This window comes from Oryctolagus cuniculus, chromosome 7 (assembly GCF_964237555.1).
Source record: "Oryctolagus cuniculus chromosome 7, mOryCun1.1, whole genome shotgun sequence".
NCBI lineage: Eukaryota > Metazoa > Chordata > Mammalia > Lagomorpha > Leporidae > Oryctolagus > Oryctolagus cuniculus.
Genome location: NC_091438.1, coordinates 72,840,019 through 72,854,693, shown reverse-complemented (window position 1 = coordinate 72,854,693; position 14,675 = coordinate 72,840,019). Strand labels below are relative to the sequence as shown.

General features: G+C 36.5%; 1 protein-coding gene across 4 annotated transcripts in view; it reads right to left on the bottom strand.

The window, feature by feature from the left end:
- Positions 1-14,675, bottom strand: part of DPYD (dihydropyrimidine dehydrogenase) — a 962,084-nt gene that overhangs the window by 725,226 nt on the left and 222,183 nt on the right. For all 4 annotated transcript variants that reach the window (XM_008264835.4, XM_070078001.1, XM_051857462.2 and 1 more), the window contains exon 4: positions 9,588-9,675. In XM_008264835.4, the coding sequence (XP_008263057.2) occupies positions 9,588-9,675 (88 nt within the window). The remainder of the gene's footprint in view (positions 1-9,587; positions 9,676-14,675) is intronic.

Genomic DNA, 14,675 nt, shown 5'->3' with positions numbered 1-14,675 from the left:
ATGTTGGAGGCACAGATGGAGTTCCAGGCTCCTCGTTTTGGCCTGGCCCAGCCCTGCCATTGCAGCTTTTGGTGAGTACATCGTCGGACGGAAATCTCTATGTCTCCCTCTCTCTAATTCAGCCTTTCAAATAAAATAGACAAATCTTAACAAAATTATATCTTTAAAAAAAACAATTTTTTTGACAGGTAGAGTTAGTGAGAGAGAGAGACAGAGAGAAAGGTCTTCCTTTTTCCGTTGGTCCACCCCCCAAGTGGCCGGTAAGGCCGGCGCGTTGAGGCCAGCACACTGCGCCAATCCAAAGCTAAGAGCCAGGTGCTTCCTCCTGGTCTCCCATGCGGGTGCAGGGCCCAAGGACCTGGGCCATCCTCCACTGCACTCTCGGGCCACAGCAGAGAGCTTGACTGGAAGAGGAGCAACCAGGAGAGAATCTGGCGCCTCAACAGGGACTAGAACCCGGGGTGCCGGCGCCGCAGGCAGAGGATTAGCCTAGTGAGCTGTGGCGCTGGCCCAAAATTTTTAATATCTACTAGATTATACTTTTATCCAACATTCAGTATGTTAATACCATTTATCTTATACTATCATGATATCAAATATGTTATTTATTTAATCCTTACTATTTTAATACTGATATATACTTTACTCATACACACAGAATGATGGGAGAAAGACAAAAGTACATTAGACAAGAATTCTAGAAAATTGAGTTACACTATTAAGCAACTGCATGGTCTGGAATAAGTCACTTAGCTGTTCACAGTTTCACATTATTTTCTATAGAATGAGATGGCTGGTTAAATTAAAAATCCCTTTTGGTTTATATTTTTTTACATTGATTTTTACTTACTAGTGTTAGAAAGCATCCTAGGCCGGTGCCATGGCTCAATAGGCTAATCCTCCACCTTGTGGCGCCGGCACACTGGATTCTATCCCGGTTGCCCCTCTTCCAGGCCAGCTCTCTGCTATGGCCCAGGAGTGCAGTGGAGGATGGCCCAAGTGCTTGGGCCCTGCACCTGCATGGGAGACCAGGAGAAGCACCTGGCTCCTGCCTTTGGATCAGCGTGATGCACTGGCCTCAGCAGCCATTGGAGGGTGAGCTAATGGAAAAAGGAAGACCTTTTTCTCTGTCTCTCGCACTGTCCACTCTGCCTGTCAAAAAAAAAAAAAAAAAAAAGAAAGAAAGCATCCCGTTTCTTTATATAGATTTGTCTTTGTATTGAGAGTATTGAAAAGATATACAGGAGATATATAGGATAGCACATACTCACTCAGACCTACCTCCAATGGTGGAACTAGAAATGTGCCAGGGGATTTCAACTCAACCTTACCAAGGTGGCAGGTACCAACGCCAGCACACTTGATAAAGTGATAAGTATAAATACACATCTGATCAAAAAGGGTAAATGTCGAAGAGATTACACAAGTAAGACCAGTGTAAGCAAATAATGAAAGATAGAATCAAAAGGGAGAGAATGATCCTGCGGGGGAAGCAGGTCACACAGCAGACTCATAGAATGGCAAATGCCCAAAACAGCACTCCTGCCTCAGAATCAACCCTTGGGACATTCGGATCTGACTAAAAGGTCCATTAGAGTCTCACAGGCATGGAAAGCCATGACACGATGGCAAAAAACAATCTAAATGAAAGATCCTGGTGAACAAGACCCCAGCAGAAGGATCAGGCCATCAAAGAGAGAGGCGCCTTTCTCTGAAGGGAGGAAGGAACCTCCACTGTGATGCGGCCTTGACTAAACAAATTCAGAGTTGGTGAACTCAAGGGGCTTCCATAGCCTAGACAGCTCATAGCAAGAGTCTCGGGTGATTGCTGACATCATAAATAAGAGTACCAATTGTTAAATCAACAACGGGAATCACTGGGTTCATGCTCCCCACGTAGGATCTCTGTCCTTAATGTGTTTAACTATGAAACTCAAAAACAACACTACTAGTCGAACAATACCCTATACCTGGTTCGGTTGTGTGAGTGCAGCCTGTTGAAATCCCTGCTTAGTATATACTAAGTTGATCCTCAGTATATGAAGGTAATTGAAAATGAAACGTGATGAAGGGCAGGATGGGAGACGGAGTGGGAGAGGGGAGGGCCACGGGAGGGAGGGAGGTTGGAGGGGGAAGCCACAACAATACAAAAGTTGCATTTTATATTCTACTTAAAACTATTGGTTGAACTCTGTAATTAATACACAATTACTCTTAGGTGTTTAATAAATGCTATGACTAGTACTCAAATAGTATTTTACACTTTGTGTTTCTGTGTGGGAGCAAAATGTGGAAATCTTTACTTAATATATGCTAAATTGATCTTCTGTATATAAAGATAATTGAAAATTAATCTTGATGTGAAGGGGAAGGGGAGAGGGAGTGGGAGAGGGGAGCGTTGTGGGTGGGAGGGAAGTTACGGGGGGAGGAAGCTATTGTAATCCATAAGCTGTACTTTGGAAATTTATGCTCATTAAATAAAAAAAAAGAAAAGATTACAATACTAGTTTAATTTACATATATATACATATCGTATAATCATAATCAATGGTTAAATATTTTAAGCCAATTATTTAAATTAAAATCAATTATTTAAATTCAAAATAAAATTAATAATTTAAATAATTTTAACAATTTGTTAAAGATATTTGCAAATGCACTTAACTACATAAACAGACAACCACAAACAATATAGTGTTATTTATCTAATAAAACTGGTGTATGATATACAGTGAAAATACTTTCTCACATATATTGGTACTGCTTTTAAATATTTTATTGCTTGCACTTTGTAACATCAAATTGACTAACATTTGCTTTGAATTACAGAGACCTTGAAATCTAAACATTCTTCTGTGGAAGTCAACATGAAGAAAAGCATAGATCACTACACATTGTATTGACCGGGATTAAAAGTAAAAATATAACCTTTTAAAAACCCAAAAACATATATTGCAAAACAGAAATAAGGTCGATTTTACATAAGTATGAATGATTTAACAGATGGTATATCTTCCTTAGCACAATGCTTTATGATGCAACATCTTAAAAATAATATCCCCTTCTTTGTCTCAACACAAGTAAAGTTAGTATCCTACCAGTATCCAGATTGAGCATTAGAAATTTATACATCAAAATTAAAGAGTAGATTTTGGAAAATTGCATTAGTAGTTACCTAAACTGATAAATGTGTGCATATATTTGCATTAATCATTAAAAATTAGTGTTTTATTATCAGGTTAAATTAGTGGTCAATAATTATTCTTGTTGAATATGACCATAAGTAAGCATGTCCAACAACTGCAAATGACAGGCAGTAATTAGGAATTAAAAGAATCATCTTAAAAGGCTTTGCCAAACCTAGCGAACATCTACTTCCATTTGCAGGATTTCTGAGAATATAAGTTACAGGAAAAATTTGAATTCCATGCAATGTTTATATCTAATATAAAACTCTACCATAAAGTTAGTATTACATAAACCTGCATCACCAGAAACAGATTAAAATTAATCCGAGCTCCCTCTCTCCTGGAATCACGAAAATCCCTATCCTTTAGTTGGAGCTAGCAAAGTGTGAGGGTGCCGTTGAGGGCGGGGGAGGAACGTTCTTAGCAAACTCATGATAATCCACTCCTTCACTGAGTTTGTGGCTTTATTACCTAGAACCTAGATGACCCAAAGAAACAGAAAGGAAGGGATTCCCTTCAAGGTAACACCAATGTGTAACAGAAGCAAACGTAAAATCACTCATAGAATTCCCATGGATAAAGCTTCAAAGAAAATGAGCAGAATTGAAAAAAAAGGAAAAAAAAACTTGTTAAATATACAAAGTGATATGAGAGGAGCCAATGGACAGCACAGATGGCATAATTATACTTACAAAAATTTTGGACAGTGAAATTCTAAGGCATGAAAATAAGTACTCTTATTTAATAAATGATAAGCTTGAAGCAATGACTAAAAAGCCAGCAGATTAGGGGGAAAATTTACAGGCATGAAAGATAATTGTATGTTAAGCTATTTGAAAATGAAGTTATTAATAAATTTCAAAAGGAAATTATCTAGAATGTAATTCTCTCAAAGGAACAGTTAAAGCAGTTCGAAAAATAAGAGTTATAGGGACAAAGCAATAAAGTTTAACATATATTTAATAAGAATTCCACAAGAGAAAAGAGACTGACAATGAAAATTTCTCCAAACTAATGAAAGACATCAATCCACAGATTCAAAAATTCCAAACCAAACTAGTATAAATAAGCCAGAAACACAGACTTAGATAAACATTGTAAAAAAAATTGTTTAGTCACCTCTCAAAACTATGTTATCCTCACACATGCAATAATTAGACTTCCAGTCACTTTTCAACATCAGTGGAATATAACATTCATTGAAATGATACCTTCCATGATGTGAAAAAAAAACTGACTTCTGTGAATTCCATAGACAGTGAAAATATTTTGAAAAAATAAAAAAAACACAACAGTTTCAGAACCAAAAATTAGATGCGTTTGGCACTAACATTCAATTTCTACTTAAATGTAAAGTATTTGTTCTAAGTAGAGGCATACAACCTGCAGATTGAAATTCAAAGAAAACAGTAAAATGAAAAAAATGAGTAAATATGTGAGTAAAGCTAACAGAATATTAACTAAATAAAGCATTAGTAAAATTCCCTTTGAATTGTAAAGGGAAGATAATTATTACAAATAAAATATTACCTTAAAAGAAAGAAAAGAGGTAATTAGAGTTAAAATACCTTACTATTTGCCCAAACAGCCATTCATATTAACAGGCTGACTGATAAAAATCCACAATATAAACTCAAATATTGACAGATTGTCTGTACAGGAAATTAGTACAAGTGTTCAGAACTACTGATTTAAACAACATGGCATAGTCTAATGCAGGATAAGGGCTCATGTACCCTTTAGGGGCAGAACAGAGATAAGAGGACTTTAAAAAAAAAAAAAGTTTTTTCTCTTGAATATCACCTTGGGTGCAGATAAGTATGTTTTTATCAATGCTCGCAAAATGGATAGAGGTGCTCGCAAATTACATGGTTCTAATCAGCGCAGGTAAAGGAAAGATCCTGTATGCAAAAAGTAAATGTTATCACATCTTTTTGCTTTATATATCTAAAATATTTATGTTTTAAAAATGACTGTGTGATAAACTGTGGACTTCCTAACATATTTTCATCTATTTACTTCACTAGAGAAACAGAACCTGAGCAACCTTATACATGTTGATATTAGGTTCTAGGAAGAACAATTAATGTTTTTAAGGCAACGAATTGATATAACTAGAGTTACACTTTCAAAAATTGTTCTTGAAATGAATACTTTGGTACTAGAATTAAACATTTAGACACTGAAACTGGAAAGCAAATTCAAAAGGAAAATATACCAAAACAATTGATTACACTTCTGCTTTCTATTTTCTAACACTCAAGTGATATGGTATACATACACATACATATAAAGATATTCTCAATATTATAAATGTTATCAGGTATTTAGCCAAGCAGTTAAGATGCCCAAGTAGGCATCAAAGTGCCTGGGCCTGATTCCCAGCTTCCCAGCAATGAAGATACTGAGAGGCAACAGTAGAGGTTCAAATAACTGAGCTCCTGCTACCCATGTGGGTGACCTTGAATGAGTTTCTGGCTCTGGGCTTAGTCCTTGCATAGTGTCAGCCATTGTAGGTACTTAGGGAGTGAACTAGTAAATGGGAGTGCATTTTCTCTCCTCCCTCTCCCTCTCCCTCTCCCTCTCCCTCTCCCTCTCCCTCTCTTCCTCTCTCCCCCTGTCTCTTCCTCTCTCTCCCTCCCTACCTCCCTTCTCAATAGCTCTCAAATAAATATATTAATATTATTAATGATCTTGGCCAATAAGTTTTGTTGGTACAATTTTGTTATTCATTTTAGTTATTTTCAATAAGAGTCTCATAAAACAAGAGCCTTTCTCTAATGTGCAATTATAAATTTATTTATCTGTATAAAAAAGTCACACAAAACTAAGTACATAGATACTACAAAAATTGCAAATTGGTGGGAAAAAAATCAATGCTTTACAACTTAAAGAAATTGTTTTGAAAGAAAATTTATCCCTACTCTTTAAAGGATCACGAAATCAAGGAACAGTTTCAGGAACAGCCATTTTCTTCACTACTTACAGACTGACCTCATGTATTTTTTTTTTAAAGGAAAGCCATCAAGAAATACAACTCAGTATTCACAGTTTGAAGAATCTGCAACATGTACTTCCAATTGAGAGATACAATTGCAAACAACAGCCTGCACAAGCGAAACACGGAAAAACTGACTGAGGAAGTACAATAGAATTGAGTGTACTTTTCGAAACCAGAGCTGTAATCCAGTTTGTAAAAAAATAAAGAATGGAAGTATCAGCCTAACGCTGCTGAATCACAGAAGCCTAACACAATACAACACAAGGTGACATCCTTTTCTTAAAGAGCCACAAGGCTCATTGAGTCTGGCGATTCAATTACCCTCTCAACCTGGAAAGAAGTCGCCTCCTGTGTGGACGGCCACTGGCAGGGCAACATGGGATGGCCTACATAAACACAGCCTGTAAATACCTACAAAGCTGCAGCCTTCAAAGAACAAGAATCTTTGACCTTTCATGATTGCTACAGCAATTCTTCAACAAAAGATTACTTTTATATTTTCTAAAATGTCTAACACAGATTATGTTTCCAAGTACATATCTTCAAAATATGTATGCACAATGTTTCATTAGGTAGGAAAGAATATGGACAAACTGATTAAGTTGAAAGTTTTCCTAAAATAGAGAGGATGCTGGTTTCCCTAGGCCTTTTATGAACTTTTTGAATAATAGCAATAATAGCTTTTTGAATTTTATTTCCATAGTGCATGCAGGTCTTGAATAAATGGATTTGTGTCCTAATTAAAATCTAAAATTTAAATTAAAATTGAGCTTTAGACTATCTTGGGACCATCTGCCCAGCATGCATCTTTTAAGATCGCTCATAATAATTCCCATATCACAATGCTTGATTTCTGGACTGCTAATTTAGATACATGTGCTTTAACCAAAAACATTTTATATCTCAAAGATTGGACATTTTGCTTCACTCCTTGTTGAGATCATTATGAAAGAAGACACATTTCACATATAATTCATATAAGTTTTCACACTAAAACAAAGTTCCTGTGATGATGAATGTTTGGGATACCATGAAGTCAATAAATGACAGCCCTTCCAGAATTGATCTTCTGAATTACAAAACATACATAAACATCAATGACTTCCTCCTGCCTATAGGATTAAGTCCCAAGGGATGAGCATGGTTTCCATATTTTCACAATTTAATCGCAATCTAATCTTGACTCTAGTCCAGTCACCCTAATTTATTACACTTCCTCAAACCTGCCATGTACAAGCTCACATTGCTGCTTTCTCATCCTCTAGCACCACATGGATTGTGGTACTGACCACACCAAATAACAGTTATTAGCTAAGTTTTTTTTTTTTTAAATTCTCTGTTCTCTTGATTGTGAACTTTTTAATAAAAGATGTATTTATTTATTTATTTGAAAGGCAGAGTTACACAGAGAGAAACAAAGAAAAGAATGATCTGTTATCTGCTGGTTCACCCTCTAAATGGCTGCAGCAGCCAGGACTGGGCAGGCTAAAGCCAAGAGCCAAGAGCTTTATCCGAATCATCCACATGGGTTCAAGGGCCCAAACACTTATTCCCTCTTCCACTGCTTTCCCTGACACATTAGCAGAAGATGGAGCATCTAGAACACAAACGGGCATCCATATTGGATGTGGGCATTGCAACTTAATCCAGTATGCCACAATGCCAGACCCAGATTATGAACTTTTTAAATGCAAAGTTATAGCAAGGACCATGTCTTTCCCAGTGCCCAACACTGTATATATTTTACTATGTTATTAATAAATACAGCAACAAAAATACCAATCACTTCTAGAGGATTTACCATATTGAATGAATAGATAACGAATCCTATTTCAAGAAAATATCTGTCAAGTGATCATGATGTTGGACATTTTCATATACAAGCACTCATATTATTCAGTTTAAAACACAACTTTATAGGACACATGATATCTTTGCTTCATAAGTGAAAGTAACTAGGTAATTTTCCTTGGTTTCACAATTAAGTGATCAACCTAAAAAATTCAATCCATATTTCAAATCCTTATAAATGTGATCATACTGTTCATGACTCCATACCTATACCTAAGTATAGCTTTGATTTCTTTTAGAATCCTAAAGTAATACAAATGTATTATTTTTTCCTAAAATATTTCTTTTTTTCTTTTTTTTTTGTTTTTTGACAGGCAGAGTGGACAGTGAGAGAGACAGAGAGAAAGGTCTTCCTTTTGCAGTTGGTTCACCCTCCAATGGCCGCCACGGCTGGCACACCGCGCTGATCCGATGCAGGAGCCAGGTAGTTATCCTGGTCTCCCATGGGTTACAGGGCCCAAGTACTTGGGCCATCCTCCACTGAACTCCCGGGCCATAGCAGAGAGCTGGCCTGGAAGAGGGGCAACCGGGACAGAATTCGGTGCCCCGACCGGGACTAGAACCCGGTGTGCCAGTGCCGCAAGGCGGAGGATTAGCCACGTGAGCCGCGGCGCCAGCCAAATATTTGTTTTAAATAATTGACATATTCTAAAATAACAATTTTTAATCTATAAGAAACCTGGTTATTGAAGGAGTACTTACTGGATCTTTACAATATTTTAGAACACTGATGTCAAGCTTTGTAAAAAGAAAGAATCTCTACATGTTACCAAATGAGGACTTACTGGATCTTTACAACATTGCAGGCCACTAAAGTCAAACTTTGTAAAAGAAAGATTCCCTAAAAACCTGTGGGAGAGTTTCTTCAGCTTTTGCTCATTTGTTAAAATATAAGACACGTGGTCAAGAGTTGCTAATGTTCCTTTCACAAAAACAGTACATACTATTAATCATTCAATCAAATATTCACTTAGTAAGTGAAAACTGGGCTTAGCCATACATTGACTAAAAAACCTAAAGATCAAGTTTTCTTTTGTTCTACTGATACCTTTAACAGCTTCCTTTCTATTTTTTGGTTATTTTTGTTAAAATTCTAATAGGGTCTATGAATTACTTCAAATCTTAAACATTAATTAAAGGGAAAACTCCATTCCCTTGATGAATCTCAGTGTGCTAGACTTAATACTAATGCGTATTTTAAACAAAGATGTTTCACAAATTTTAAGTGTGCTTTGATAATCAGTGACAGTTCCTGTCTATAAACACTTAGCAAGCTTAAGCTAAAATATTCAATGTATTCAATATTTTGTATATAACAACCATGGGTTTCAAAGTAAACCTATTTTGAAATAAAACACGCTCATTTTCACAATAAGCAAATCACAAATTGGTACAGCTTAATTAATAAAATGTGCTCTATTTCCAAATGTCAACAGAAATCATATTTATAAGATAAGCTTTATATTTAAACCACAGGTAATAATAAATAGAGATCAAGATCAAATGCCATTATAAATTTTCATTCGCAGAGTTAAATCTGAATTTACCTTGTTTGCAATACTTGTGATGAATGATTTAATGTCTAGATTAGTTGGACAGCTCTTCTGACAGGGGGCATCTGCACATTTCAGGCATCTAGGAAATAAAACAACTGCATTTAAATAACATAAAGTAACTGAAATAATCTATGTATTTTTTAAATATCCATCCACAGTTGGTGTCTAGTAAGTATAAATAAATATTTAGGTTCAAATTTTTTTGTCTTATTTGAAAGACCAACAGACACACAAAAAGAGAGAGAGCTTTACTCCCCAAATGCCTGCCATAGCCAGGGCTGAAGCCTGGAGCTGTAACTCAATCCAGTTCTCTCCATGGATAGGAGGAACCCAATTACTTGAATCATGACCTGCAGTCTGCCAGGGTCTGCATTGACAGGAAGGTGGGGTAAGGTCCAGGGCTGGGAGTTGGAGTTGAACCATGTCGAGAAGTGGATGTCTCCAAAGATAGGCTAAATACCCATTCTTCTCTGAAATGCCTTTTAAGCAATGAAGTACACGCATGATATCCACATTCCATCTTTTGCAAATCTCTTGAGATGCACAACATAGAACAGTTCTGTGTAATAATTACCTCCACACCACCAAGAGTTAAACCAGATTCTAATGGGACCTCATCTTTTCAAGATCTATCATTTAATCGTTTACTCTATCAGCCTTGTTTTGATCCCTCACTACACTGACAACACTTAGAACAGGCAATCTTTTACAAAATCTATAAATATTGTAGAACACAATTATTACACAAATGAAAAAGTAAAGTCTTTTATTTAACTACTTTTACTATCCTTTTTCTTCCCCCATTCTTAGCTTTCACCTCCCCCCACTACCTCTTTGCCTCCCTCCATCCCTCCTTCCATTTTGCTGATGTCTTTCAACTTATCTACAATTCACCTTGCAACTGCTTGCGATTGCAGATGTTTCAAAGCACAGTCCCCATGTACCCTCTTCAGGGCCAAAGTCCTTATCCACCTGCCTTGCCTCAGCTGAACAGGACACGGCTCCTCTCTAGTGGAGCCTGTATCTGATTACAAATCAATGAGGGGTCCAAACTCTTGCCCTCTTTGGGGGAATCAGTCTGCAGAAATCCATTGAAGCCTTCATCATGACTGTCTGCCCAATCCCACTTGCCTCACCCTTCTGTGAATCTTTGCTTTCAAATAAGCATCCTGCACACTAACCTCATCTCAGAATATGTTCCCTGAAGAACTGAGCAGAGACACATTCAAACTTCACTGTGCTTAAGAACCAACTGCAGAGATTGCTAAATGTCAGAATGCACAGAGGAGTCCCTGGTGAGTCCAAGTTATTGCCTGGGAAGTGCATGTGGGGAGCCTCTGAGGTAATTCTGATAAACATATACGGTTGGAACGATATCACGAAAACCACTATTCTATAATTATTACTTCCAAACACCTTAAACTACTGGCGATAACTGTCCATTCTGAGTGCAATAACTCATGTGTGTCTCTGTTCATTTATTCATTGACTAACACTTAATAAGTCCCTGTCACATGGCTCACCCTCAGCGCTAAGTATATAAAAGTGATGGACAAAAGATGCTGCCCTCATGGAACTGGTAGTCAGGAGGATGCAGAAACAGTGCAGTGGTCAGGGCAGTCATCACGAGTCTGGGTGGAAAGCAGCATGCTAAGGAATCATACAGGAGGCTACAGCGTGAGGAGAGTCAGGGAATGATTCAGGGAAAGCCTTTGGGACTGGGAGGAACAATACTTAAATTTCGATTGAACAATGACTTGATGATAAGGAAGTAAATGACAGTGGGTTGAGAGCACAGAGTCACTCAAGAAAAAGACTCAAAAATACATACTGTATGTGCCAGGGCTTGGAAATAAAAGAACATGACTGGATAGGTGAACCAATGGGATCTGGTCTGACATAAAGCAAGAGTAGAGGTAGAAAGAAATAGGCTGGAGATATACAACTTAAGAAAATATGCCACTGTTACACGTATCAGAAGCCAGAATTCTCTAAGAATGTCACCCAGAAAGAATCCTACATTGCTCAATGACAAAGGTGACTAGAGAGCTCATTTTCTTTCTACTTCCATGTGTAAAGACCTTGGCTCATTTCCTTCAAGTAAACAATACCATTCTCCTTGTCATTCTTTTGTGAGAGAGTCCTCTTCATTGTCTGAGCCAATTTCTCAGTACCTAATTAATATCTTGTTTTTAAATCTGATCTCTTTTCTCTAGTTTGTGCACTTAGCCTTCCTTTTAAATTAAATTTTACACAATGAGTACTGAAGGCTTTTCATAATCAATTGTCCTCTCTGAAATGTAGTCATTAAACCTCTCCCCTATCATTTCTCTAAATGCCATTGTGTGATTCACATCTATCATTTAGTTGAGTTCCTTTCTGCTCAAACTTAGGTTTTTTTTCCCCTAAAACACTGAGTTCACAAAAAATTTCTTTAAAGCATGATCCCCAGCATGTACTGTAAAACAATGCAAAGAAAAAAAGCATAATGCATGGTCCAATTGGTCCTGTTGTTGAAAGGAGTTGATACTTATATGTGCTGCTGTCATATGGATAAATATATGGAGCATTAGTATCAGTTTGAAAGCAATTCCTATTATGTAGTAACAGAAAATCGTTAAAAATATGGCAAATAATGTGACTTCTTTTTTTCATTTATAAAAGCAAGTAATTTCATCAGTTTTAAAATATGTACTATTATACCAGATTACATATGTGGCATAGCATATAGATTCTGCTAACCCTTAATGAAGTCATAAGTTTTCTGTTTTTCTTTAAACCCCAGCTTGAATAATAAGGCAATTAAAAATAAAGTAATGTCAGTAGGTATCAATGAACCGAATTAATGTGCAGTGAATTTTTCTGTTCTTCCAGGGAAATCTTAAATTCAACATAAACAGATTCACTTAACAGCATTGGCAATGTAAGGATTTTTAGTTGTAGTTATTAAGCCTCTTTACCAAATAATTCTCCTTTTATTATTGAGCTAGTTCACAAATAACAGCTGTTGGAAATGTCAGATGTTAATGAGGCAGGGCAATGCAAACCTGAATTGTAGCATTCTTTTTTCTTTGGTGCTATGAATATGCCAGAATGGGCAGACTCTGATAATAATACCATCTTGCAATTCTCTAAGCGCTCTGCAGACTAAAGTGCATCAGGCTGCCATTAATCCCACTTATCACTCTGACAGCTCAGTAATTACACTACTGCTATAGCCAGGTAGTCCTAATAAAATATCAACCACTGCACTGGAATGTATACTGGTGAGATGTTTTATTAAACTTGGGGGGGTTTGATCATCAAGTGACATTATTGTTGACCTATTTTTCTATTTGACAATAAATTATCCTTTGACCACGCCATAATAGATATTACAGAATGCATTTACTGTACCAAATCAGAAAGGTACTGCATTACAATGATGTAGGCAAATGGTGTAAATAAAATAGCAAAAATGCATGTCAGAATGTTATTACCTAAATTGCTTTAAATGATTGATACCATGAAAAATCACAGACACAGTACATAGGGAATATGTCAACAATTATTGTAAACCACAGTTCTACACAAATTTTCCTTAGAAGTAACATTTAAATTATACCTGTTTTTATCTTCAGTCATTTAATTCCCCTTTTACTTTTCAAAGCTATCCTGTTGTAATGCAGATTATTTTTAAATGCAATGTAACAGACAAAAGTTAATTCAGATAAACAATCATGTGATGTTTTTAATCCTCAAATAATTACATTTACACTAAGGAGTATATTAGATTATTTTTAAAGCAATGAACCAGATTTTTTTACTTATGATAAACTTTTTTCATTTCCATATTTAATAGAGAGGGTATAATAGATTTCATTAAAACCAAAATATTGAATCCTTAATAAATGTTAATCTTCCATGATTCAACACGACAATAAAATACACTACAATATGTAGACTTCTGTACTGTTACTTATGGAACAAAAACTATTAAAGATATATCTACCCAGGATATTTCTCTAGAAACATTATTCCTCATCCCAAACATCATGAGGCTGGACAGTTTTACCCCATGGTATAAAATCAAAACATATTATCTTGAGGAATGAAATAAGTGGCATTTCATTCTTCACACATCTGAGAACAGACGTCTGCCTCTTTTATTGGTAAGCATCTGCAGCAGTTTGATTTGTATCCCATATTTGTTAAAGAATTTTCTAATCCATGAGCTTAAATGATTCAGTTAATTTCTTTTATCAGTTCATACACACATACTCACACACACCCCTACCTGAAAATCTTAAAACTCACTTTATATTTTCTTTGTTTAGCTAGACTGGTTTAATCAACTCAGCACTGTTTCATCAGTCTATGTATAATCCACGTTAATTTATATATAATGACATTGGCAACTTAGTATTTATATTATTTCCTAATATTGACATTGCATTTAGGTTTTTGATGTTATATAATATTTGGAAAGTCTAACTAGTTGACATGTAGCAAGTGGGTACAGGACCTAGCTTTCCTGCCATTCAAGGGCCAGTATAGGCAAATACATTGCTTACTATCCACTCACAAACAAGAAATACTCCTATTGAAAACTGTGAAAATGTGAGATCAGGTTAAATGTATAGTAGGAATCCAGAAATGGAGGTTCAAAGTGTCACATATGTGTCTGAGTTTAGCAGTTTTCATCCCTTTCACCCAGACCTGGCATATTAAAAGAATCCAAGAAACACAGCAGATATCTTTGAAACATGATGGGACTAAGCCATGTTCTTATCCATTCAACAGAGCATTCAAAAGCGATCCTCAGCTTCCAATAATTCTCTGGCAATTCACACATCTTTATTTATTCAATATTCTGTTTTTTTTATTTGACAGAGTTATAGACAGTGAGAGACAGAGAGAAAGGTCTTCGTTCTGTTGGTTCACTCCCCTAATGACCACTATGGCTGGCACTGCACCAATCTGAAGACAGGAGCCAGGTGCTTCCTCCCAGTCTCCCATGCAGGTGCAGGGGCCCAAGCACTTGGGCCATCCTCCACTGCCCTCCTGGGCCACAGCAGAGAGCTGGACTGGAAGAGGAAC